The sequence below is a fragment of the Saimiri boliviensis genome, chromosome 19 (assembly GCF_048565385.1).
Source record: "Saimiri boliviensis isolate mSaiBol1 chromosome 19, mSaiBol1.pri, whole genome shotgun sequence".
NCBI lineage: Eukaryota > Metazoa > Chordata > Mammalia > Primates > Cebidae > Saimiri > Saimiri boliviensis.
This window is the reverse complement of record NC_133467.1, coordinates 36,934,149-36,960,266: the sequence shown is the minus strand read 5'-3', so window position 1 is coordinate 36,960,266 and position 26,118 is coordinate 36,934,149. Positions and strand designations below refer to the sequence as shown.

At 53.0% G+C, this 26,118-nt stretch overlaps 2 protein-coding genes across 2 annotated transcripts in view; both read left to right on the top strand.

Moving 5' to 3' along the window:
- INTS3 (integrator complex subunit 3) overlaps window positions 1-10,375 on the top strand; it is a 53,103-nt gene extending 42,728 nt beyond the window's left edge. The window contains exons 21-30 of the mRNA XM_003941874.4: window positions 2,885-3,038; window positions 4,105-4,173; window positions 5,302-5,377; window positions 5,628-5,741; window positions 6,070-6,118; window positions 7,151-7,318; window positions 7,676-7,776; window positions 7,958-8,030; window positions 8,538-8,694; window positions 8,806-10,375. Of these exons, the coding sequence (XP_003941923.1) occupies window positions 2,885-3,038; window positions 4,105-4,173; window positions 5,302-5,377; window positions 5,628-5,741; window positions 6,070-6,118; window positions 7,151-7,318; window positions 7,676-7,776; window positions 7,958-8,030; window positions 8,538-8,694; window positions 8,806-8,883 (1,039 nt within the window). The 3' untranslated portion in view covers window positions 8,884-10,375. The remainder of the gene's footprint in view (window positions 1-2,884; window positions 3,039-4,104; window positions 4,174-5,301; window positions 5,378-5,627; window positions 5,742-6,069; window positions 6,119-7,150; window positions 7,319-7,675; window positions 7,777-7,957; window positions 8,031-8,537; window positions 8,695-8,805) is intronic.
- A 197-nt stretch (window positions 10,376-10,572) lies between these two features.
- SLC27A3 (solute carrier family 27 member 3) lies at window positions 10,573-15,751 on the top strand. Its single transcript, XM_003941875.4, has 10 exons — window positions 10,573-11,746; window positions 12,101-12,310; window positions 12,650-12,808; window positions 13,341-13,465; window positions 13,758-13,952; window positions 14,056-14,146; window positions 14,280-14,478; window positions 14,719-14,816; window positions 14,948-15,078; window positions 15,431-15,751. Exons 1-10 carry the CDS (start codon window positions 10,573-10,575, stop codon window positions 15,605-15,607), a joined length of 2,559 nt encoding a protein of 852 aa, XP_003941924.3. The 3' UTR covers window positions 15,608-15,751.
- The last annotated feature ends 10,367 nt before the right edge of the window (window positions 15,752-26,118 follow it).

Below are 26,118 nucleotides of genomic sequence, written 5' to 3'. Positions count from 1 at the left end.
AGCCGAGATCATGCCACTGCACTCTAGCCTGGCGACAGAGCGAGACTGTCTTAAAAAAAAAAAAAATTACTCCAAAAAGCACCTCATACCCATTAGCAGTCACTTTGCCATTCTCCCCTTCACCCAGGCAATCACTGGTCTGTTTTCTGCCTCTATAGATTAAGATGTAGTTGTTTTGGACATTTCAGATAAATGTCCAAAATAAGTAAATACCATATGCGATCTTTTGTGACTTGCTGTTTTTTTTTTTTTTTTTTTTTTTTGAGACGGAGTTTCAAAACCTTTTTTACCCAGGCTGGAATGCAATGGCGCCATCTCGGCTCACCACAACCTCCGCCTCCTGGGTTGAGGCAATTCTCCTGCCTTAGCCTCCTGAGTAGCTGGGATTACAGGCACGTGCCACCATGCCCAGCTACTTTTTTATGTTTTTTAGTAGAGATGGGGTTTCACCATGTTGACCAGGATGGTCTTGATCTCTTGACCTCGTGATCCACCCACCTCGGCTTCCCAAAGTGCTGGGGTTACAGGCTTGAGCCACCACGCCCAGCTGCTTTTTTCACCTAGCATAATGTCTTCTAGGTTCATCTATGTTGCAACATGTATCATTTCTTCATCCGTTTTTTGTTAGTTTTGAGATGGATTCTTGCTCGACACCCAGTGCAAGTGCAGTGGTGTGATTGCAGCTCACTGCAACCTCTACCTCCAGGGTTCAAGTGATTCTCCTGCCTCAGCCTCCTGAGTAGCTGGGACTGTAGGTGCGTGCCACCACATCAGGCTAATTTTTGTGTTTTTAGCAGAGATGGGCTTTCACTTTGTTGGCCAGGCTGGTCTTGAACACCTGACCTCAGGTGATCCACCCGCCTCAGCCTCCCCAAGTGCTGGGATTATAGGCATGAGCCACTGTACCCAGCCTTTCATTCCTTTTTGTTTTTTTTTTGTTTGTCTGTTTGTTCGTTTGTTTTTTGAGACGGAGTTTCGCTCTTGTTACCCAGGCTGGAGTTCAATGGCGCGATCTCGGCTCACCGCAACCTCTGCCTTCTGGGTTCAGGCAATTCTCCTGCCTCAGCCTCTTGAGTAGCTGGGATTACAGGCACGCACCACCATGCCCAGCTAATTTTTTGTATTTTTAGTAGAGACGGGGTTTCACCATGTTGACCAGTATGGTCTCGATCTCTTGACCTCGTGATCCACCCACCTTGGCCTCCTAAAGTGCTGGGATTACAGGCTTGAGCCACTGCGCCCGGTCTGTTTTTTTGTTTTTGAGACGGAGTTTCACTCTTGTTACCCAGGCTGGAGTGCAATGGCGCGATCTCGGCTCACTGCAACCTCTGCCTCCTGGGTTCAGGCAATTCTCCTGCCTCAGCCTCCTGAGTAGCTGGGATTACAGGCACGTGCCACCATGCCCAGCTAATTTTTTGTATTTTTTTTTTAGTAGAGACGGGGTTTCACCATGTTGACCAGGACGGTCTCTATCTGTTGACCTTGTGATCCACCCGCTTCGGCCTCCCAAAGTGCTGGGATTACAGGCTTGAGCCACCGCGCCCGGCCTCATTTCTTTTTAAGTCCAAATAACATTCCAGTGTAGAGATATAACATTGTTTTTCCTTTTGTCCGTTGGCAGACATTTAGATTGTTTCTACTTCTTCACTATTGCAAATAGAGCTGCCGTGAATATTCATTTACAAGTGTTTGTGTGGACTTGTTTTCAGTTGTCTTAGGTCTGTACCTAGGAGTGGAATTGTTGGGTCCTGCGGAAACCCTGTTTTTACCTTCATAAGGAACTGCCAAACTGTTTTCCACAGTGGCTGGAGTTGTTCTGTATTCCCACCAGCAGTGTGTGAGAGTTCGGATTTTCTCCACATGCTCTGCAACACTTGTTATCATCTGCCACTTTGCTTCTAGTCTCCCTAGTGGCTATGAAGTGGTATTGCCTTGTTTTGGCTTCCTTTTCCCTGATGACTAACGATGTTGAGCATTTTTTTTCATGTGCTTCTTGGCCATTTCTATATTTCTTTTGAGAAGTACCTTCAAAATTTTTCCCATTTTTGAGTTACTTTTCATTATTGACTTTTAAGATTTTTTTTTTTTTTTTTTGGGAGAGTTTTGCTTTTGTTGCCTAGGCTGGAGTGCAATGGCGTGATCTCAGCTCACTGCAGCCTCCGTCTCCTGGGTTCAAGTGATTCTCCTGCCTCAGCCTCCCAAGTAGCTGGGATTACAGGCATGTGCCACTATGCTCAGCTACTTTTTGTATTTTTAGTAGAGACGGGGTTTCTCCATGTTGGTCAGGCTAGTCTCGAACTTCTGACCTCAGGTGATCCACCTGCCTTGGTCTTTCAAAGTGCTGGGATTATAGGTGTGAGCCACCGGGCCTGGCCAAAAATGCTAACTTTTTATGAAGCCAATTTGTCTATTTTTTTCTTTACCACTTTCTGCTTTTGTTGTCATGAAGATTTATTCCTTTGTTCTCTTCTACGAGTTGTGTGGCTTTCTTACATTTAGGCCTACATGCCATTTTGAGCTAAGTTTGTATGTGGTATGAGGTGTCATTACCCTCGTGGTTAGAGCCCAGAAAGCAAGAGAGAGAGCCTTCTCCAGTCTGACCTGAGTCCTCCCTCTTCTGTTCTTGACTCTCATCAGTCAGTAGCTTCACTGACCATGGTTGGAGCCCTTTTAGCTCTGGGGAAGGATGGAGAGAAAGAAGACGATCTCCTGGTTCCCATGAGTTATCCAGCCCCTGGGGGAGGCAGTGGGGAGGGACGTGAGGCAGATCAGCACAGGGCATCTGGAGCTGGCGAAGCAGTTTTAGAGCAGAAGCCTACTTCAGGGATGCTTGAAGGTGGGCACTGGGGTCAGGCTGCTCACTCAGGCCCACCTGGTCTTGCAGCAAAGCTGCCGCAGGGAAGATGAACCTGTACGAGTCATTTGCCCAGGCTACCCAGCTGGGCGACCTGCACACCTGCCTGATGATGGACATGAAGGCCTGCCAGGAGGATGATGTGCGGCTCCTGTGCCACCTCACGCCCTCCATCTACACAGAGGTCAGTGCCCACATCCATATCTGTGCCAAGGGGCTCATGGGAACACACCTCAGTGAACACTGAGCACACGCAACCCTGAACCCTCTCTTGTTCATCAGTAGTGGGGATCACTAATCTAGGTGGGCCATTGCTTCCCACACTCACAGCTGCCCCCTCCTTCCGCCTCTCTGGATTAATGGTTGAAACATTTCTAAAACTCCTCGAATTCCTATCCTTTGGTGTAACTGGTGGGCGTTGGATTCTGGGCATATATACTTGGCTTCTCAGATTGGGCCCCATCATCTGGACCCAGGACGGGTCCCACAAACCAGATCCATGTACATATGTCCCAAGCCCTCTTGCCCTCTGATGGCTCATCCTTGCTTGGGTTCTCTCTGATAGTTGTAATGACCAGGGCTGCTGTAGTGGAGACTCACTTTCATGTCCCCTGGTTCACTCACTCTCTTCTCTAGGAAGAGCTCTTTCTCCTCTTGGCAGAAGTTCCCAGGAAGAGGGAAATGAGGACCCAGGGTGTGGGCATGACAGGAGGAACTGATCTCAGTCGAGTACTGGAGGGGGAGGGGTGCAGATGCTGGACCCAGGGTACTTCCCTCCCCCTGCTCTCCCTTCTCTAGATGGGGCCCGGCCTACCCCACACGCCTCCACACAAACTGTCTCTACACCACCTTTTTGGCCAAAGGTCAGCACAGGTTGGATTTCTTTGCTACCAGAGATGCTCCATATTTTTTCTGCTGTTCCCACACAGAATCAGCTATCATGGCCTCTCGGCTCTGGCTTTATATCTAGATAACTCCCCATTCCTTTACTTAAACACATGCTTCGGGAACTATCAGAGAAAACTCACACCCCTGATAGTGGGCACACGTATATAACGAAACCTGGGGTCTTCAAATTCTCTTGAAGTCTTCCAAAGTCATAGCTGTTGGATCTCTGTTTAGGGCTTTACTTTAGGGCCCGTGGCTGGCTGACCCAGTCAAACTTTGAGCTGTGATAAGAAAGGAGAGTGGGTTATGGGATGAAAGCCGAGGGCCCATCCAGGGCTCTTCCCTTCTCTTTTTCCTTTTAGTTTCCAGATGAAACCTTGAGGAGTGGAGAGCTGCTGAACATGATCGTGGCTGTTATTGACTCTGCACAGGTGAGCACTGAGCTCTGACGTCCCCAGAAAGGCCTAGAAGGCAGCACTGGGGAATAGGGCCTCTGCTTTCCCTCCAGGCCTACAGACAGGGAGCCCTTTCCTCCCAGGTGCCCTCCCTCCTGGCTATGATAGTATGCACTTTTGGCCATGGGGCCTGGGAAGGAGAAGTGGGACCCAAACAAGGCAGGCTGAGGTTAGGCCAATCCTGCCTGGAGTTTCCCTGACTCTCCATATTGTTTGGACGCTCCTGTTGCACAGCAAGAGCTAAGAGGGTTGTGTTTTTAACTCTCAACTGGCCTTGCCTTTGGCTCAGAATGAAAATGGTCAGATCATTCCTACTTGACCTTTTCACCATGCATAGGTCCCCAAGAGGCTATAGCTTTGCTTGGGTCCATCTCAGCCCTACACTGGGATCCCATTTCTCATCCTTTTCACTTAGTTCCCATTCATAAAAGAAGCAGCTTAGCCGGGCGCGGTGGCTCAAGCCTGTAATCCCAGCACTTTGGGAGGCTGAGGAGGGTGGATCACGAGGTCGAGAGATCGAGACCACCCTGGTCAACATGGTGAAACCCCGTCTCTACTAAAAATACAAAAAAAAAACTAGCTGGGTGTGGTGGCGCGTGCCTGTAATCCCAGCTACTTAGGAGGCTGAGGCAGGAGAATTGCCTGAGCCCAGGAAGCGGAGGTTGCAGTGAGCCGAGATCGCGCCATTGCACTCCAGCCTGGGTAACAAGAGTGAAACTCCGTCTCAAAAAAAAAAAAAAAAGCAGCTTAATAGCCAAGAATCCTCCTTCCTTTGCCTTCCCCCTGCCCAGCCTACATCCAGAGCCCAGCCTCTCAGGGTCCTTTCCTCTTCCTCAGGCTCAGACCATGGCTGTAACTATTTTTGCCCAAAATAGTCCTGAGGCTCCCACTCAGGCCTGTGGCTGGCTACTTTATCAGCCCCTACACCCTTCAGAGACTGCAGCATTTATTGTGTGCCATCTCCTTCCCATTCCTTTAAATTGGGCTTTCACGTCCTGTAATTTTTTTTTCCTTTATGAGCTTTCCTGTGTCCCCTCCATACTAGCTAGCTTCCTGGCCCCTTTCAGAGCTCATGGGTTTTATCTCTTTCCTCCACCTCCTTAGCTCCAGGAGCTGGTCTGCCATGTGATGATGGGTAACCTGGTTATGTTTCGAAAAGACTCAGTCCTCAATATACTCAGTAAGTGATCAGACCTTTAGGTACCTGGGAGAGGAGATGAGGGCAGGGTGTCAGTCCTGTGTATTTTACACTATCAGGAAAGTTGGCTCTGGGGCTGAGAAATTAAGGGGCCAGAACTGTGCTCCACCCTGGTGTGGTTGGGGGCAGTGTTTCTATGGATCTGTCCTACTTCTGCACCATCCCTGCTTGGATTCGCTGTTTGTGCCTGCGTGTGTTTTCTTGACAGAGATGTTTCTTCTGTCTCTTCCAGTCCAGAGCCTAGACTGGGAGACCTTTGAGCAGTATTGTGCCTGGCAGCTCTTTCTGGCCCACAATATTCCCCTGGAGACCATAATCCCCATCCTACAGCATCTCAAGTACAAGGGTGAGTCAGTTTGTGGGTAGGGAGCACATCAGACAGGACACTTCTGATTCAGCTAGGGCAAGGCACTGCTGTCCTTCCCACCAAAGTACACAAGGTCAGGCTCCCTGTCAGCCACTTTTGTTCTTTAGATGAGTCCTGTGGGCCCACCATGAGCCAGGCTCTAGGCTGGGGCTCAGGGGCTGGCAGGAGTGGGGTAGGGGACTCTTCCTGGCTCCTCGTCAAAGACTGTCCTCATTCCCTTCACTGGCTGTTAGGGGATGAGAGAGGTCCTCAGATTCTATCCTGGAATTATACCTTCCCCTGAACAGCCTCTGCCCTTCCCTCATAGAGCACCCAGAGGCCCTGTCCTGCCTGCTGCTTCAACTCCGAAGAGAAAAGTGAGTTCCACCTCTGGCGCTCTTCAGCCCTCAGTCTCAACCTCCCAAGAGCCACTGTGGTCTAAAGGGCTTCTGTCCTGCTCCTTTTGCCATATTTTTTCCTGTCGTTAACATCTGCTTATTCTGCCCTTCCCCCAACGTGAGTTACTAATGAGCAGCTCCCCTGGGATCTGGGCTTCCTCTCGACTTTACTCCCCTGCCCACCAGGAGCTGCCCTCGGAGGTGGGGAGGTGGGGACCGGACATCCCTGTTTCCTGCTGCCACAGCAGTTCTAATCCCTGGTGGCTCCTGCTCCCTGCCCCCCCGCCACCCCATGCTCCTACAGGCCACTGCACAGCTAATCCAGGAGGAGGGAGGGTCAGGGTAGAGGGGTCACGCACCATCTTCTCCCTCACCCTATGCAGAGCAGAGCCAGCTGGACCCACTGTGCCTTGAAAGCATAGGGCAGAGAAGGAGAGTGGCAGCCATCTCTTACTGCACAGCTGCTTTAACAGCATCCCCAATAAACGGGACAGCAGCTGTGTATCTTTTCTTTTCTGCCTTCCTTCCACCCTTTCTCCTCTCTTGCCTGAGAGACTAGAAATGGTACAGAGTGTCCTAGAGGGAGGGGGAAGCTGGGAGGCTGCGTGGGGCTGTGGCTTCACAGCCTTCTCCTGCCCCTTCCTCCAGCTGGACACCAGATTGGCCCATAGCTCTAGTAAGGTAGGGGTAGGGGAGCATCCGGATGTCCCATGCTTGTGCTTCTGCCTCCTGGGCCCACTCCCTGACTGTTCTTGGCAGTGGGGCGGGGGGGTGGTTCTTCCCACCATACACGTACACACCTTCTCCTACCACAGCAAGTGAAGAATCTCACTTCTCCTCTCCTGGCTTCCACAGAGGATGAAACCAGGCATTCCTTGGCCTAAAGAGAAGAGGGAGAGGGATGTGAGAGTAGAGGGTGGGGAGGCCAGGGTTTGGGAAATCAGTGGGAGAGACCCAGCATGCCTGGTGGCCACTGTGCAAGCAGCACCCAGGGCCCCCTTCCTCCCCCAGGCCCAGCGAGGAGATGGTGAAGATGGTGCTGAGTCGGCCCTGCCACCCTGACGACCAGTTCACCACCAGCATCCTGCGGCACTGGTGCATGAAGCATGACGAGCTGCTGGCCGAGCACATCAAGTCTCTGCTCATCAAGAACAACAGCCTCCCTCGCAAGAGACAGAGGTGGGACACGGTCCCTGTCCACCCTCCAGGCCAGGCAGTCTGCAGTGACTGCTGCCCTGTGGTGGTGGTGGGGGGCGGGGGCAGTCCTGTCCCAGCTTGGTTTGTGGATGACATCTAGTGGTCCAAAGCCACATGGCATGTGAGACCACTGTGGCCCTTTCTCCCTCTCTTCCAATGCCCCTGTGGCCAGGATCCCGTGTTCTAGGCACACCTCTCTCACCCAACCCCAGCCCTCCCAGCGTGCCTGTCCTGCTTCCCATGTCGGCTACATCTATCTTAAGGGGGCCCTGGTGGTGGGTGTCTCGCGCTCTGGAACCTTCTTGCGCTCAGACTCTGGCTCTGGTGATTCTTGCGCAGCCTGAGGAGCTCTAGCAGCAAGCTGGCCCAGCTGACTCTGGAGCAGATCCTGGAGCACTTGGACAACCTGCGGCTCAACCTGACCAACACCAAGCAGAACTGTATGCCTTCCACCCTTGGTGCTGCCCTGGCCCCAACTATGCCTAGAGTCAGGCTTGGGGAGGCAGGACACCGGGGTCAAAACCCAAACTCTTGGGATAAAACCACCTTTGGGTGCTGTTTAATAAGTTCCCAGATATCTGATTGTTTTTCTTTCTCTGCTCTCCCTTTTTCTCCCTCTAGTTTTTAGCCAGACCCCAATTCTCCAGGCACTACAGCATGTCCAGGCAAGCTGTGATGAAGCCCACAAGATGAAGTAAGGCTCCTGCCACTTCTGACCTTGAAAAGTAGTAGGGGGAAAAGCCTAAGGGAGAGGAAGCCTGCTAGCGACATAAACGTAATGGCTAGCAAGACCTTAGGGTCCTGGGTTGAAGAAAAAGACTGGCTAGGTACGGCGGCTCACATCTGTAATCCCAGCACTTTGGGAGGCCGAGGCGGGCAGATCACAAAGTCAGAAGATCGAGACCATCCTGGCCAACATGGCGAAACACCGTTAATCTACTGAAAAATACAAAAAATTAGCCAGGTGTGGTGGCGGGTGCCTGTAGTCCCAACTCAGCCGGGAGGCTGAGGGCTGGAGAATCGCTTAAACCCAGGAGGTGGAGGTTGCAGTGAGCCGAGATCATGCCATTGCATTCCAGCCTGGTGACAGAGCAAGACACAGTCTCAAGAAGGAGAGAGACACAGGTCTGGGGCAGAGAAGAGGCTGGAGGTGTGGTGCAGCAGCAGGCTCCCAGTCACAGCTCTTGTTCCTTTCCCTCAGGTTCAGTGATCTCTTCTCCCTGGCGGAGGAGTATGAGGACTCTTCCACCAAGCCACCCAAGAGCCGGCGAAAAGCAGCTCTGTCCAGTCCTCGAAGTCGAAAGAATGCCACACAGCCCCCCAATGCCGAAGAAGAATCAGGCTCCAGCAGTGCTTCGGTGAGAGCCCAGCCAGTGCGCAGCGGGTAAAGGAGTACTGGGTGCAGCTGGAGTCGGCGCCAGCACCTGCCAGGCTGGTAACTTCCCGTTTCCCCTCCCAATCTCTTCCAGGAGGAGGAAGACACGAAACCGAAGCCTACCAAGCGGAAACGAAAAGGGTCCTCTGCAGTGGGTTCTGACAGTGACTGAGGCCCTGCGTTCCCCCATCCCACCCCCGGCTGGACTGCCCTTGCCTCCTTGTTGAATCAAAGGTTAATAGAGGTTGGGGAGATCGCAGGGGAGACACCCTTGCCCATCCCCAGGCTCACCCAGTGGAAGGAGGAGCTGTCTCCTTTGAGTTCGAGAAGCTGCCATGCAGCCCCCAGCCCTTCCCTCCTCCTGGGGCCTCCAGCCCCTCACACTGCTGTTCCCAATTATATTTGGGTTCTGACTGAAGCCAGAGGCTCTGTAAAATCAGACCATAGTGGAAGTCCTCAGCCCCCTAGCCCCTCCCCCAGTCTCCCAAAGAACCATTTCAACAGAGAAGGGAAATGACAAAGGGGCATCTGGCCAGAGCGCAGACTCGGGGTGTGGGTGTCCCTTCCCGCTTCCACCTTTGGGTCTTGGTTTGTTCTGAAGAGGCGTTTTATAGTCACTGTCCACATGCCAGCGTGAAATGGGCATCTGTGACGTGGCCAGGCTGTCCATTCGTAATCATGGGGGAGATGCCGCAAGCATTCAGAAAGGAGTCTGAAAGAGTGGCCACAGCCCCACGTGGTGTGCCCTGGAGGCTTAGGTTGGCCTGACGTTGGTACCTCAAGCTACAACCAGAGCCTGGGGAGTCCCAGAGGCAAGTTCCACAGAACTGTCAAATGATCCCATTTCCTCGTTTTTTTTTTTGTTTTGTTTTTTTTTTTTTTTTGCAGAGATAATCGTGTCTTAAGAGTCGTTTTTAAATGACAATAAAACAAGCCAGAATGTCTTCTGAGCTAGAGTGTCTGGTGGCATTTGCTCCATGCATGTATAGCTGGTCTTAGTTTGATTGGCACCCCACTTGTAACCTCAGAACATCCCTCTTTCCCTTCCTGCTCTGTCCCCACTTTTTTCTAGAGCAGAAGGGACTTGGCTTTGGCCCCTACCCATCCTTCCTGCTGCCACTGGAGGTGGGAGCCAGGCACTGACCTGTCCGGGGAGTACCATCCCCTCCCTGTAGGATGAGGCCTGTCCTTATTTCTGCTTCCAAAAGCTGCATCCTCCTCCAGTTGATGGAGTGTGTGTGCTCACCAGCAGCCACCGGAGGACCTGCTGCTTGACGGGAGGGACGTTGCAGCTTGGTCTCCAGGAGCAACTGTACCTGGAGGTCAAGTTCAGATAGCAGGGAGGAACGGAGATGCTCTTCCTTCCACAGTCTGGCCCCTTGCTGGGCCATGTGAACCAGCAGAGGGGAGTTCCTTGGCTATGCTATTGTTCCCCGCTGTCCAGGGAGAACGGAGGCGGACTGAGAGGAGTGAAGTTTGGGCAAACTGCAGACAGCCGCTTTTCAGCCTCAAAATTTGTTCTTTTTACAGAATCCAGGTTCTCCCCTCCCTCATCACTGCTGCTCCTTACTTTCTTTGAAAGTCTAAACCACTGGAGGCCTCTTTTTCCTTCCTCTCTCCTTCCCCAGTTTCCTCTGCCCCAATTAAAACCAGGATGGAGAGCATTTGCTGGCTTGTCCCAATTATTGTACCCTTGCCCAAAGGGAGGGGCCTCTGTCGTGGCCCCTCAGAAAACTGGCAGTCTGGGTTTCCACCTTTCCCCTACTTTTAACTCTCAGCCCCCACCCATCCCCTGGGGTTGCAGCTATCGGATGGCAGGAGGGGATGGGTCTGCCTATCATGCTGGGACTTGCAGAACCAAATGGGCCAGGGGCCAAGTTCTTCATTCTTTTGGGGGAGACCAATGGTACCTTCTCTTCACGGGAAAATGAGAAATATTGAGGGGAAGATGGACTGCGATCCAAACACCCTAGCTCTCAGGCCTGGACTCCAGAGTTTAGCCAAATGCCTAAACCACCCAAGCCGAGAAAGAACTTACGACAGATTGAGGGAAGGCGCGAGCACCGCCCAGGACTTGGTAGGGTGCGAGCCGAGAGCAGTCCAGGAGGGAGCGCGCCTAGGGCGGAGCGAAGGCTGTGGGGAGGGCTGGGAGTCCAGGGCCGCCCCACACCCGCACTCCTCCCGGGCTTCTGTTCTCCGCCCGTGGGGAGTGGTGGGGGCCTGGGTGGGAAGGGGCGTGTGCCAGCGCACGCGCGCTGCCGGGAAGAAGAGGTCTCAGCCTGAACGAGCGGCTCTAGGTTTTCGGGAGGGAGGACCAGGCATGTTTGCGAGCGGCTGGAACCAGACGGTGCCGACGGGGGAAGCGGGCTCCATGGCTGCCCTCCTGCTGCTGCCCCTGTTGCTGCTGCTACCGCTGCTGCTACTGAAGCTACACCTCTGGCCACAGTTGCGCTGGCTCCCGGCGGACTTGGCCTTCGCGGTGCGCGCCCTGCGCTGCAAGAGGGCTCTTCGAGCTCGCGCCTTAGCCGCGGCTGCCGCCGACCCGGAAGGTCCCGAAGGGGGCTGCAGCCTGGCCTGGCGCCTCGCGGAACTGGCCCGGCAGCGCCCCACGCACACCTTTCTCATTCACGGCTCGCGGCGCTTTAGCTACTCGGAGGCGGAGCGCAAGAGTAACAGAGCTGCGCGCGCCTTCCTGCGTGCGCGAGGCTGGGACTGGGGACCCGGCGGCGACAGCGGCGTGGGGAGCGCTGGAGAAGGCGAGCGGGCAGCGCCGGGAGCCGGAGATGCAGCGGCCGGAAGCGGCGCGGCGCTTGCTGGAGGGGATGGTGCGGCCAGAGGTGGAGGAGCCGCCGCCCCTCTGGCACCTGGAGCGACCGTGGCGCTGCTCCTACCCGCTGGCCCAGAGTTTCTGTGGCTCTGGTTCGGGCTGGCCAAGGCCGGCCTGCGCACAGCCTTTGTGCCCACCGCCCTGCGCCGGGGCCCCCTGCTGCACTGCCTCCGCAGCTGCGGCGCGCGCGCGCTAGTGCTGGCGCCAGGTAAGGTTGGAGCGCCGAACTGACTAAGGCGGGGCCAGCAACAGAAGGGGGCGTGTCGGGGAGCGCCAAAAGGCTTGGTCTCATCCCCGGGCTAGGGAAGAAGCCGACTATCCCTTAGGGTTAGAAAGCGTGTGGAGGTAGAAGTCTCCGGTTTTGCGAAGGGATGAGGCGGAATCTTTGGCGCCCCAAGGATCCCCAAGGAGTCGAGTTACAGGCCTCAGACCCATGATGGAACGTCCATACGCTTTACCCTCACACAAGAGCAGTGTGGGCTGGGGGTGGGGAGGAGGCGTGGGTAATAGGCTCTTCTAGGTAGAGCCAGGGCCCTGGCGCTGAGCTTTCCCATCCTTCCAGAGTTTCTGGAGTCCCTGGAGCCAGACCTGCCCGCCCTGAGAACAATGGGGCTCCACCTGTGGGCTGCAGGCCCCGGAACCTACCCTGCTGGAATGAGCGATTTGCTGGCTGAGATGTCCACTGAAGGAGATGGGCCTGTGCCAGGATACCTCTCTTCCCCACAGAGCATAACAGACACGTGCCTGTACATCTTCACCTCTGGCACCACGGGTAAGGGCCGGGCACCCTGCTTACCTCCCGGTAACTAAAGCAGAGGAAGGGAGGGGTCTGGGAACAGGGACTGGGAGCTCCCCAGCTCCCAGACCACTCCTTCAAAGCCCCCAGGGAGGATGCCGATTTCACTGGTACTTCCTTTTTGTCTCACTCATTTCACTCTCCAGTCCCCTCACCACCTCCTCGTTTCTCCACCTCCCCGGACCACCCATATTTCCAGTACAGCTTGGCCTCTGTCCTGCCTCTGCCTTTCTTGGAAACCCAGTGGGGGTGCAAACAGAGGTAGAGCTTGGAGTCTACCCTTCCCCTGATCGCCCCACAACTGCCACCCCACAGGCCTCCCCAAGGCTGCTCGGATCAGTCATCTGAAGATCCTGCAATGCCAGGGCTTCTACCAGTTGTGTGGCGTCCACCAGGAAGACGTGATCTACCTCGCCCTCCCGCTGTACCACATGTCTGGCTCCCTGCTGGGCATTGTGGGCTGCTTAGGCATTGGTCAGTCGCCCCCACCCCACCTTTATACATTCATCCAGCAAATATTCAGTACCTAGTGTGGTGTGAGTCCTCCAGGGTACAGAATCTAGAGGACAGATGGGGCAGAGCTCTATTCACCAGGAGCTCTGTACAATGGGGCTGTGTCACCTGCCTAGACCTACAGACCGAGGAACAAGGGGGGGCCATATAGCCACATAACTCCAGACTTCAGGGTCAAAGGCAGGGGAGGACCGTGTCAGTCCAGGAACAGGCAAATAGAGAGAGACACGAGAAGGTGAGAGTGCGGAAGATGGGATCGTTGGGGCTGGGAAGTAGGGAAAGGGCATTAACCTCTTCCAAGGCTGGGGACAGGGGGACGGGGAGGGGGAAGAGGGCCAGCGCACCTTCCTAACAGTGTGACTCTCACAGCGGGCCCTTCCCAGGGGATGACTGCAGTGAAGACGGGGGTCTGGAAAGAGGGGCTCAGACTCCCCACTCTGTCTGCTCTTAATCTTACCTCCTTCCTTCTTCCCCCACTTCCCACTTTGGGCAGGGGCCACAGTGGTGCTGAAGTCCAAGTTCTCGGCTGGTCAGTTCTGGGAAGATTGCCAGCAGCACAGGGCGACGGTGTTCCAGTACATCGGGGAGTTGTGCCGGTACCTTGTCAACCAGCCCCCGGTGCGTAGGCGCAGATCCTGGGCAGAGCCAGTGATAAAGGGCTAGCTCACGAGGAGCAGGAGGAGCAGGACAGTTGACAGGAGACACTAAGACAGGGAGTTGGAGGGAGAAGGAGCAAGTAGAAAATGGCAGTGTAGGATACGGAGCCAGAGACGGCCTAGGCCATCTGATGCTTACGGTGTCTGAAGGAGGTTACAGTGGGAGGGGGTTCTGGGGAATGGGGAACAGGAACTCACTTCAGGGAACGGGCATCTTGGTGCTGAAGCTCCGGCCCCTCTCCCACTCATCTCAGAACAAGGCAGAGCATGGCCATCAGGTCCGGCTGGCAGTGGGCAGCGGGCTGCGCCCAGACACCTGGGAGCGTTTTGTACGGCGCTTCGGGCCCCTGAAGGTGCTGGAGACATATGGACTAACAGAGGGCAACGTGGCTACCATCAACTACACAGGACAGCGGGGTGCTGTGGGGCGTGCTTCCTGGCTGTACAAGGTGAGGACAGAGAGGAAACAGAACCTGTGCAACAGCAGAGGGCTGGCAGGAGAGGGGCTCATGCGACTGCAATGATCCAGTACCCGGGTCTCCCTTCCCCCAGCACATCTTCCCCTTCTCCTTGATTCGCTATGACATCACCACAGGAGAGCCGATTCGGGATGCCCGGGGGCACTGTGTGGCCACATCTCCAGGTTGGTGGTGTTCCAGTGGGGTGGTCACGGTGCTGAAGCTGGCAGAGGAGGACTGGAATTAGAGACGGGGGTAGATGGGGGCAGGAGGTTCTGGGAAGGATGACAGCACTCCTGACCCCAGTGACTCTGCCAGGTGAGCCAGGGCTGCTGGTGGCCCCAGTGAGCCAGCAGTCCCCATTCCTGGGCTATGCTGGCGGGCCAGAGCTGGCCCAGGGGAAGTTGCTAAAGGATGTCTTCCGGCCTGGGGATGTTTTCTTCAACACTGGGGACCTGCTGGTCTGCGATGACCAAGGCTTTCTCCGCTTCCATGATCGAACCGGAGACACCTTCAGGTATCTGTCCATAACTCGTTCTTCATCCTGGGCATCTGATCTCTGTGACCCAAAGCTCCTGAACCTCAACTCCCTCATCTGCCGTCTCAACCTAGGTCCTCAGCTCACCTCGCCTTCTCAGACCTCCTCACCGTTTCATCCCTGTGACAGTCTGGCACCCTGACCTCTGACCTTATCTCCCCACCAAGCCCATAGGTCCTGACCCCCAACTCCCAGTTTCAGATCTCTGCTCTCTGACAGGTGGAAGGGGGAGAATGTGGCCACAACCGAGGTGGCAGAGGTCTTAGAGGCCCTGGATTTTCTTCAGGAGGTGAACGTCTATGGAGTCACTGTGCCAGGTGCCTAGGCATGGAAGGTGGGGGAGGCACCCGGCCACCACCCTGAATTGCTAACGCCTGGGTGCAGGGAGCACGAGGCCTTCCTGGTGGTGAGCCATGGAGGGGCTTACTCTGTCTCCCACACCCACCAGGGCATGAAGGCAGGGCTGGAATGGCAGCCCTGGTTCTGCGTCCCCCTCACTCTTTGGACCTTATGCAGCTCCACACTCATGTGTCTGAGAACTTGCCACCTTACGCCCGGCCCCGATTCCTCAGGCTCCAGGTAACTGGTCACTCCCAACCCCAGCCCCTCACCCCACATGTCCTCACCCTACACATCCAGCCCATGTATCAACTTTGGGAGTTTGATGGCTCCCAAACTCTGCAGGGGAACCCCAGTGTAACACACTCCATGAATAGAAAAAACATGGAGACTCGCTCTTCAACCCACTTCTTTCCTTATACCTGCCGTCTTCCCGCCTGGTTCTTTCTCCCTTTCACCTCCTCCCCTAAACCTTGACCTCACACCCCCTTTCCTCAGACCTGCTCCCTAACAAAATTCAGGCAACTCCCCTGAACCACCTGGGCAGAGTCCCCTTCCCTCCAACTCCCTCTGATCTTCCTCCTGTCCCCAGGAGTCTTTGGCCACCACAGAAACCTTCAAACAGCAGAAAGTTCGGATGGCAAATGAGGGCTTTGACCCCAGTACCCTGTCCGACCCACTGTATGTCCTGGACCAGGCTGCAGGTGCCTACCTGCCCCTCACACCTGTGCGGTACAGCGCGCTCCTGGCAGGGGACCTTCGAATCTGAGGCCTTCCACACCTGAGGGAGGGACTCTGTGGGGTGGGGGCCATTCGTTGCAGGTGTGCTGGGCTGTCAGGGACCTTTTCTATACTTCAGTCACTATTTTGTAATAAATGTGGCTGGAGCAGATCCGGCTGTCTTTCTGACCTACAGTATCTGTCTCTCTGTGGAACTGCTTTTTCCTTGAGTGTTTTCTCCTGGCATGGAGCCACAGGCCCTGTGTTCCTGCCCTGACTGGCCATGGCCAGAGCCCAGTATCTGGACCTTGATGTTTTCCTCTCAGGTGACCCTTGTCCTTGGAGAACCCCTGGTGACTGGTGTTTGTGCTACTGTGCAACTCAGCCCAGGTTTACTCTGAGTGCCAGGCTCCCATTGTTTTGCCTTGGGAACTTAAGGACCCAAGGGGTCGGCCAGAAGGGCTAAGGTGGACAGAGGCGCACAGAAACGCCAGCCCCTGCGGCCAGCTCCGACTCCTCCCGCAGCAGCAGGCGTGGCCGGGCCTGGGGAAGAGTCTTTACTAGCCCATACAAGTGTTTGGCTGTGGGAAAGGATGCTCAAGATGCCCCTCGGCCTCACAGCTGTCTCTGAAGCCATTCTTGAGGGGAAAGAGTGGGGTGCCCCGCCTCCAGATGTTCCTTTTCCTACCTGATGATTGTCAGACATTCCCAAAAGGAACAGTCCCCAGCGGCCCCTCAGGTCCTAGAGGAAAGTTCGACTGAAGCCCCTCCATGGAGTGGGGCTCAGAGTACACGTGGTGGCAGGAGGGATGGTGAGAACCAAAAGGAAAAAGGCCTCTCAGCCCTAAAATGAGGTGTCAAGAAAGTTCATCATCTAAAAGTGTGAAATGATGACGCTCCTGCTTCTCCTAGGAGCTACAGTCCCCCTCGGTTTTGAGCTGTGAGTCCTTGAAATATTCTGCTACTTTGCCTTTCCCCTTCTGGCCCCTCTTCCGAACATGAGAGGTCAGTGGACAGGCCCCACTGGCACACTTGGGTCTCTACTGCCAGCCCTCCTGTTCCAAAACTTCACAACCTGCCGCCTTCCACCAACAAGCCCAGTGCAGCCTCACCGACAGACGAGCTAAGGCATCCGCTGAGGTACAGGGCACATCTTTATGCACAGACCAATAAAAGTGACTTTATGAGGCCGGGCGCGGTGGCTCAAGCCTGTAATCCCAGCATTTTGGGAGGCCGAGGCGGGTGAATCATGAGGTCAAGAGATCAAGACCATCCTGGTCAACATGGTGAAACCCTGTCTCTACTAAAAATACAACAAATCAGCTGGGCATGGTGGCGCACGCCTGTAGTCCTAGCACTCCAGCCTGGGTAACAAGAACGAAACGCCGTCTCAAAAAAAAAAAAAAAAAAAAAAGGGACTTTATGGCTCAAGCCTATAATCCAAGCACTTTGGGAGGCCGAGGCGGGTGGATCACGAGGGCAAGAGATCGAGACCATCCTGGCCAACATGGTGAAACCCCGTGTCTTAAAAAAAAAAAAAAGGCCGGGCACGGCGGCTCAAGCCTGTAATCCCAGCACTTGGGAGGCTGAGGCGGGTGGATCACGAGGTCAAGAGATCGAGACCATCCTGGTCAACATGGTGAAACCCTGTCTCTACTAAAAATACAAAAAATTAGCTGGGCATGGTGGCGCGTGCCTGTAATCCCAGCTACTCAGGAGGCTGAGGCAGGAGAATTGCCTGAATCCAGGAGGCAGAGGTTGCGGTTAGCTGAGATTGCACCATTGCACTCCAGCCTGGGTAACAAGAGCGAAACTCCGTCTCAAAAAAAAAAAACACCGGGCACAGTGGCTCACGCCTATAATCCCAGCACTTTGGGAGGCCGAGGCAGGCAGATCACGAGGTCAAGAGATCGAGACTATCCTGGTCAACATGGTGAAACACTGTCTCTACTAAAAATACAAAAGTTAGCTGGGCATGGTGGCGCACGCCTGTAGTCCCAGCTACTCGGGAGGCTGAGGCAGGAGAATTGCTCGAACCTAGGAGACGACGGAGGTTGCGGTGAGCCGAGATCGTGCCATTGCACTCCAGCCCGGGTAACAAGAGCGAAACTCTGTTTCAAAAAGAAAAAATGTGACTAGCTCATTCTGTGCGCCTCTCCCATCTGCCCCAGGAGGAGTGCAATAGTGAGGGTGTGCCTGGGGTAGGCGTGTAGGCAGCCTGTTGGCTGGCGGTGGGGCACCTCCTGCAGCTGCTCTTCCACACTTTAACTAAGCCAAGATCTCCCCCATCGCAGAACCTCAACACCAAGCTCTTTTCCACACACCTGTTTCATTTGCTCTAAATCTGCACTGTTGGATGTAGTAACTGCTAGCCACATGTGGCTACTGAGTGCTTGAAAAATGGGGCTCATCTATAGTGAGATGTGGTACAACTGTGTAATACACACCAGGTTTTCAAGATGTAATAAAAAAAATTCATTAATTGTTTTAGGGGCCAGGCACAGTGGCTCACATGTGTGATCCCAGCACTTTGGGAGGCCAAGGCAGGCAGATCACCTGAGGTCAGTAGTTCGAAAGCAGCCTGGCCAACATGGTGAAAACGTCCCTACTAAAAATACAAAAATTGGCTGGGCATGGTAGTAGGCACCCGTAATCTGAGCTACTCAGAAGGCAGAGGCACAAGAATCACTTCAACCCAGTGAGCCAAGATCGCACCACTGCACTCCAGCCTGGGCGACAGAGTGAGACTCCATCTAAAAATTAAAAAATAATTATTGTGGCCGGGCGCGGTGGCTCAAGCCTGTAATCCCAGCACTTTGGGAGGCCGAGGCGGGTGGATCACGAGGTCGAGAGATCGAGACCATCCTTGGTCAACGTGGTGAAACCCCGTCTCTACTAAAAATACAAAAAACTAGCTGGGCGTGGTGGCGCGTGCCTGTAATCCCAGCTACTTAGGAGGCTGAGGCAGGAGAATTGCCTGAGCCCAGGAGGCGGAGGTTGCGGTGAGCCGAGATCGCGCCATTGCACTCCAGCCTGGGCAACAAGAGCGAAACTCCGTCTCAAAAAAAAAAAAAAAAAAAATTATTGTTTTAGGCTGGGTGCAGTGGCTCATGCCTGTAATCTCAGCACCTTGGGAGGCCAAGGCAGGAGCACTGCTTGAGACTAGGAGTTGGAAGATCAGCATGGGCAGCACAGCAAGACCACATTACTACAAAACAATTTTAAAAATTAGTGGGACATGGTGGCACATGCCTGTAGTACCAGCTACTCCGGAACCTGAGGTGGGAGGATCACTTGAGCCCAGGAGTTTGAGGCTACAGTGAGCCATGATTGTGCCACTGCACTTCAACCTGGGCAACAGAGTAAGACACTTTCTCTAATAATAATAGTTTTATATGGCTTATATGTTGAAATATTATTTTGAATGTGTTGATTTAAAGAAAATATATTAAAATTAATTTCACTTATTAATTTTGCTTTTTAAAATGTAGCTACTAAAAAATTTATAATTACACATGTTGCTCGCGTTATATTTCTACTGAACAGTGCTGGCCTAAATCCTGACCCCACAGTTCACTCTGCAAACCCACAAATGCCAAGTGTAATATGTCAGTTACACCCCTGTCACCCCTGCTCTTGAGTATCTGCGCTTTAGCAAGGTCAGCTGGGAGGTGGGGATTCTGGCAGTTGCTGGGATGACAGGCATTCTGTCTTCCAGTCCTATGTTGAGCTCACGGCTCAGCTCTTTGAACCAGCTTTGTCACAGAGGCTGCAACTAGAAATGGAAAGCTGCAAGAAGGCCGACTTTTGATTCAAGAGCATCAGGTTTTCTGTTTACCATCATTAAAAATAAAATAAATTTTAAAAGAATTAGGTTTGAGACCAGCCTGGGCAACATAGCCAGGCATGGTAGTGTGCACCTGCAGTCCTAGCTACTGGGGCAGGGGTGTGGTGCTGAGGTAGGAGAATCCCTTAAGTCTGGAAAGTCGGGGCTGCAGTGAGAAGTGATTGGTGCCAACTGCACTCCAGCCTGGGCAATAGTGAGACCCTGTCTCAAAAAAAAAAAAAAAAAAAAAAAATAGGTTGCCCTACAAAAAGTTAATTGAAATAAAATTAAATGAGATTATAAAATAGTTTGCAAAGATGAACTAGGGGCCAGGTGCAGTGGCTCACGCCTGGTAATCCCAGCACTTTGAGAGGCTGAGGTGGGAGGATTGTTCAAGACCAGCCTGGGCAACATGGTGAAACCCCATCTCTACAAAAAAATACAAAAATTAGCCGGTGCAGTGGTGATGCCTGTAGTCCCAGTGGTGATGCCTGTAGTCCCAGTTACTTGGGAGGCTGAGATGGGAGGATCGCTTGTGCCCAGGAGGCCGAGATGGCACCACTGCAATCTACTCTAGGCAACAGAGTGAGACAGTCTTAAAAAAAAAAAAAAAAAAAGATGAACTAGCGTGGTCCTCAGTTGGTGAGTGTCCTTTCTATGCAAGTTGGATAGAGGAGGATGGTGGATGTAGAGAACCCAATCCTCAAACCATAGCAATGTTCTCAGCTTTGTGTCTGTGGAACCTTCCCTGGGGGTACTTTAGACCACTTAGGAAGCGTTAAGGAGTCGGCAAGCTATACTGCCTGGTTTTTGTTACATACAGCACACTAAGAATGGTTTTTGTATTTGCAGGTAGTAGGAAAAAAAAGACTATTTCATAATACGTAAAAATTACAGGGATTCAAATTTCAGTGTCCATAAATAGCTCTGCTGGCACTCAGCCGCGCTCGTTCGTTATGATTGCCTATGTCCGCTTTCCTGCCACAACAGCAGGACCGATTGTTTCTGAGACCCGATGGCCTGCAAAGCAGAAAATACTTCCCGTGCGGCCCTAGACGGAAAGAGCTTGCCGGCGCCGCTGTCAGCCCCGTTCCTCCCGCGCCGCTGGGCTGCGGCTGCTTCCGTGAGCCCCGGGAAGGGGAAGTGGAAGGAAGCCCGTGAGCCGGGAGACACCCAGGGTGGCCACGTGCGGCCCCGCAGGCGGGCAGATGGTTTGGCAGGGACGATCGGGAGGCTCCCCTCGCGTGGAGATTCCTCCGTTTCCCCACTCCCACGTGGGGCTTAGCAAAAAAAAAAAAAAGCCCTGTCTCGGGCGCTGCTGGAGGTAGAAAGGCGGTAGGGGCCAGCAGCCAACCTACTCCCTGTCGGCCTCCGGCGGCCTCCACCCTATGGACTCCCGCGGGGCGGTACTGCGCTGCGCGCCTACGTAAACCCAGCCTCGCTGCGCAAGCGCAAATCGGCGCCCGAGAGAGGGGCGGGGCAGGCTGGGAAGGAGGGCGGAGCCATTCTCATTCCACGCCTCCAGCCAAAAAGACAAACGGAGGGGCGGGGCCGGAGTACCCAGAGTTCTCTCAGAGCCTCTAGAGGGCAAACGCACAACGAAAGTTTTTTAAACTGAGATATGATTTACATACTTTAAAACTCACCTGTTTAAAGTATAAAATGTAGTGTTTTTAGTATGTTCACAAAGTTGTGCATCCATGGCCACTACCTAACTTACAACATTTTCTTTTTCTTTTTTTTTTTTTTTTTTTTTAAGAGATGGCGTTTCTCCATGTTGGCCAGGCCAGTCTAGAACTCCTGCCCTCAGGTGATCCACCCACCTTGGCCTCCCAAAGTACTGGGATTACAGGCGTGAGCCACCGCGCCCGGCCAATTTACAACATATTCGTCACTCCACAAAGAAATCCTATCCATTAGCAGTCACTGTCCACTCCTGCCTCACCCTAAGCCCTGGCAACCACTAATCCTACATATTTCATATAAGTAGAATATATGGCCATTTTGTAGCCAGACATCTTAACTTTAAAATGCTTAAAGAATTTGCCGGGTGCGGTGGCTCAAGCCTGTAATCCCAGCACTTTGGGAGGCCGAGGCGGGTGGATCACAAGGTCAAGAGATCGAGATCATCCTGGTCAACATGGTGAAACCCCGTCTCTACTAAAAATACAAAACATTAGCTGGGCATGGTGGCGCGTGCCTGTAATCCCAGCTACTCAGGAGGTTGAGGCAGGAGAATTGCCTGAACCCAGGAGGCGGAGGTTGCGGTGAGGCCGAGATCACGCCATTGCACTCCAGCCTGGGTAACAAGAGTGAAACTCCGTCTCAAAAAAAAAAAAAAAAAAAATTTTTTTACGACCTCCTGGGTTCAAGCGATCCTTCCATCCTCAGCCTCCCCAGTAGCTGGGACCTCCCCAGGTGGGCAATTTTTGTATTTTTTGTAGAGACGGGGCTAATCTTTTTATTTTTTTGTAGAGACGGGGTTTCGCCATATTTTTTCCCAGGCTGGTCTCAAATTCCTGCGCTCGAGTGATCCGCCAACTTCTCAGGCTTCCAAAGTGCTTGGATTACAGGTGTGAGCGACCCCGCCTGGCCTAAATTTTCTTTTTTAAATTTATTTTTGAGACGGAGTTTTGCTCTTGTTGCCCAGGCTGGAGCAGTGGCACGACCTCGGCTCACCGCAACCTCCGCCTCCCAGGTGCCAGCGATTCTCCTGCCTCCGCCCCCGCCTCCGCCTCCTCCTATAAATACTTCCCCACTCCCCCTTTTTTTTTTTTTTTGAGACGGAGTTTCACTCTTGTTATCCAGGCTGGAGTGCAATGGAGCGATCTCGGCTCACCGCAACCTCCGCCTCCTGGTTTCAGGCAATTCTCCTGCCTCAGCCTCCTGAATAGCTGGGATTACAGGCACGCGCCACCATGCCCAGCTAATTTTTTGTATTTTTAGTAGAGACGGAGTTTCACCATGTTGACCAGGATGATCTCGATCTGTTGACCTCGTGATCCACCCGCCTCAGCCTCCCAAAGTGCTGGGATTACAGACTTGAGCCACCGCGCCCGGCCTCCCGTTGGGTTTTAAGGTATAATCTTGAGGCAAACTGCAGAAGCCTTCTGCCTTAGCCTTTAAATAGACTCAGCATCCCTCCCTTTCCTACAGTAGATATTCTGTTCACATTTATCTAACTGTATGCTAGTATCTAATTATGTGCCTTCTTAGAGGGTCCAGAGGCTAATCTTGAGATAGATGAACCAAGTGTGGAGACCCAGCGGCAAAATTTCATAGATTACTTCAAGGTGGCTAGTTAATAACCCAGCCATTGTTGAGATGACGCCAGCCCAAGATCCAGGTGGACTGGGACTCAAAACAGCCACCACAACAAGACAGACACACAGCTCAATTCCTGCATGCCCTCCTTATCGAAGTGGTCGCTTTGGATGGGAATCCAGCCACTTCTCCTTACTAGTTTTGGTTAATAAAATCATTTTCTTGGCCGGGTGCGGTGGCTCAAGCCTGTAATCCCAGCACTTTGGGAGGCCGAGGCAGGTGGATCACGAGGTCGAGAGATCGAGACCATCCTGGTCAACATGCTGAAACCCCGTCTCTACTAAAAATACAAAAAATTAGCTGGGCATGGTGGCGCGTGCCTGTAATCCCAGCCACTCAGGAGGCTGAGGCAGGAGAATTGCCTGAACCCAGGAGGTGGAGGTTGCGGTGAGCCGAGATCGGGCCATTGCACTCCAGCCTGGGTAACAAGAGCAAAACTCCATCTCAAAAAAAAAATAAAATAAAAAAATAAAATCATTTTCTCTCTCTCTTTTTTTTTTTTTTTTTTTTTTTTTTTTTTTGAGACGGAGTTTCGCTCTTGTTACCCAGGCTGGAGTGCAATGGCACGATCTCGGCTCACTGCAACCTCCGCCTCCTGGGTTCAGGCAATTCTCCTGCCTCAGCCTCCTGAGTAGCTGGGATTATAGGCACGCGCCACCATGCCCAGCTAATTTTTTGTATTTTTAGTAGAGACGGGGTTTCACCATGTTGACCAGGTTGGTCTCGATCTCTCGACCTTGTGATCCACCCGTCTCGGCCTCCCAAAGTGCTGGGATTACAGGCTTGAGCCACCGCGCCCAGCCTTTTTTTTTTTTTTTTTTTTTTGAGACGGAGTTTCGCTCTTGTCACCCAGGCTGGAGTGCAATGGCGCGATCTCGGCTCACCGCAACCTCCGCTTCCTGGGTTCAGGCAATTCTCCTGCCTCAGCCTCCTGAGTAGCTGGGATTACAGGCACGTGCCACCATGCCCAGCTAATTTTTTTGTATTTTTTTTTTTTTTAGTAGAGACGGGGTTTCACCATGTTGACCAGGATGGTCTTGATCTCTCCACCTCGTGATCCACCCGCCTCGGCCTCCCAAAGCGCTGGGATTACAAGCTTGAGCCACCGCGCCCGGCCTCTTTTTTTTTTAAGACAGAGTCTCTATCTGTCACCCAGGCTGGAGTGTAATGGCGTGATCTCGGCTCACTGCAACCTTTGCCTTCTGGTTTCAAGCTGTTCTCCTGCCTCGGCCTCCGGAGTAGCTGGTACTACAGCCTCATACAACCATACCAGGCTAATTTTTTGTATTTTTAGTAAAGACAGAGTTTTACCATGTTAGTCAGGATGGTCTCCACCTCCTGACCTTGTGATCCGCCCACCTCTGCCTTCCAAAGTGCTGGGACTACAGGTGTGAGCCACCATGCCCGGCCTAACCATTTTCTTGAAAAAAAATTTTTTTTTTGAGATGGAATCTGATTCCATTGTCCAGGCTGGAGTGCAGCAGCATGATCTCAGCCCACTGCAACCTCTGCCACCAGGGTTCAAGCAATTCTCCTGCCTCAGCCTCTCAAGTACCTGGGACTACAGGCACCTGCCACCATCCCAGCTAATTCTTCTATTTTTAGTAGAGACAGGGTTTCACCATCTTGGCCAGGCTTGTCTTGAACTCCTGACCTCATGACCCACCTGCCTTAGCCTCCCAAAGTGCTGGGATTACAGCTGTGAGTCACCTCACCCAGCCAAAAAAATATATTTTTAAGGCTAGTCAAGTGAAGCAGTGGGAGTGGAAAAGGAACAAATCTGTAATTGGTTGTGATCAATGAGTTGTAAACACCACTGCACTTGAACCAGCCTAAAATCACTTTTTTTTTTTTTTCTTTGAGACAGAGTCTCGCTCTGTCCCCCAGGCTGCAGTGCAGTGGCATGATCTCAGCTCACTGCAACCTCCACCTCCCAGGTTCAGGCGACTGTCCTGCCTCAGCCTCCTGAGTAGCTGGGATTACAGGTACATGCCACCATGCCCAGCCATTTTTTAATTATTATTATTTTTAGTAGAGACAGGGTTTCAGTTTCACCATGTTGGCTAGGCTGGTCTTGATCATCTGATTTTGTGATCCACCCGCCTCGGCTGTCCAAATTGCTGGGATTATAGGCGTGAGCCACTACACCCGGCCTTTAAAATCACTATCTTTCTACCAGTTCTTGCTCTGGTTTATTGGACTCTACAAGCAGCGAGCATCCAGACCCATGTTCAGTTGCATTTTGTGTCTGGCTTTTTTCACTTGGCAGAATGTTTTTTTTCTTTTTTTTTTTTTTTAGAGACAGGGTTTCACCATGTTGGTCAGACTGCTCTCAAACTCCCGACCTCAGGTGATCCGCTGGCCTCAGCCTCTCAAAGTGCTGGGATTACAGGCGTGAGTCACCATGCCCGGCCATTTTTTTTTTTTTTTTTTAAGACAGGATTTTGCTCTGTCGCCCAGGCTGGAGTGCAGTGACACAGTATCGGCTCACTGCAATCTACGCTTCCCAGATTCAAGCAATGCTCCCACCTCAGCCTCCCCAGTAGCTGGGACTACAGGCATGTACCACCACCCCCAGCTAATTTTTCTTTTTTTAAATTTTTTTTTTTTTTTTTTTTTTTTTTGAGATGGAGTTTCGCCCTTGTTACCCAGGCTGGAGTGCAATGGCGCGATCTCGGCTCACCGCAACCTCCGCCTCCTGGGCTCAGGCAATTCTCCTGCCTCAGCCTCCTGAGTAGCTGGGATTACAGGCACGTGCCACCATGCCCAGCTAATTTTTTGCACTTTTAGTAGAGACGGGGTTTCACCATGTTGACCAGGATGGTCTCGATCTCTCGACCTTGTGATCCACCCGCCTCGGCCTCCCAAAGTGCTGGGATTACAGGCTTGAGCCACCGCGCCCGGCTAAATTTTTTTATAGAGATGGAGGTTCACCATGTTGCTCAGGCTGATCAGAAACTCCTGAGCTCAAGTGATCCACCAGCCTCAGCCTCCCAAAGTGCGGGGATTACAGATGTGACCACTGCACCTGGCCTTCATTCCTTTTTTTTTTTTTTTTTTTTTTAGACGGAGTTTCACTCTTGTTACCCAGGCTGGAGTGCAATGGCGCGATCCCGGCTCACTGCAACCTCCGCCTCCTGGGTTCAGGCGATTCTCCTGCCTCAGCCTCCTGAGTAGCTGGGATTACAGGCACGCACCACCATGCCCAGCTAATTTTTTTTGTATTTTTAGTAGAGACGGGGTTTCACCATGTTGACCAGGATGGTCTCGATCTCTCGACCTCGTGATCCACCCGTCTCGGCCTCCCAAAGTGCTGGGATTATAGGCGTGAGCCACCGCGCCCGGCCCTTTTTTTTTTTTTTTTGAGACGGAGTTTCGCTCTTGTTACCCAGGCTGGAGTGCAATGGCGC

Excerpts from the sequence above, each read along its gene's own strand:
- SLC27A3 (XM_003941875.4), top strand. The coding sequence starts at position 10,573 with ATGGGCCAGGGGCCAAGTTCTTCATTCTTTTGGGGGAGACCAATGGTA. Across the intron at positions 12,809-13,340 it reads TGTGGGCTGCTTAGGCATTG|GGGCCACAGTGGTGCTGAAG; the intron begins GTCAGTCGCCCC and ends CACTTTGGGCAG. Across the intron at positions 15,079-15,430 it reads CCCGATTCCTCAGGCTCCAG|GAGTCTTTGGCCACCACAGA; the intron begins GTAACTGGTCAC and ends TCCTGTCCCCAG.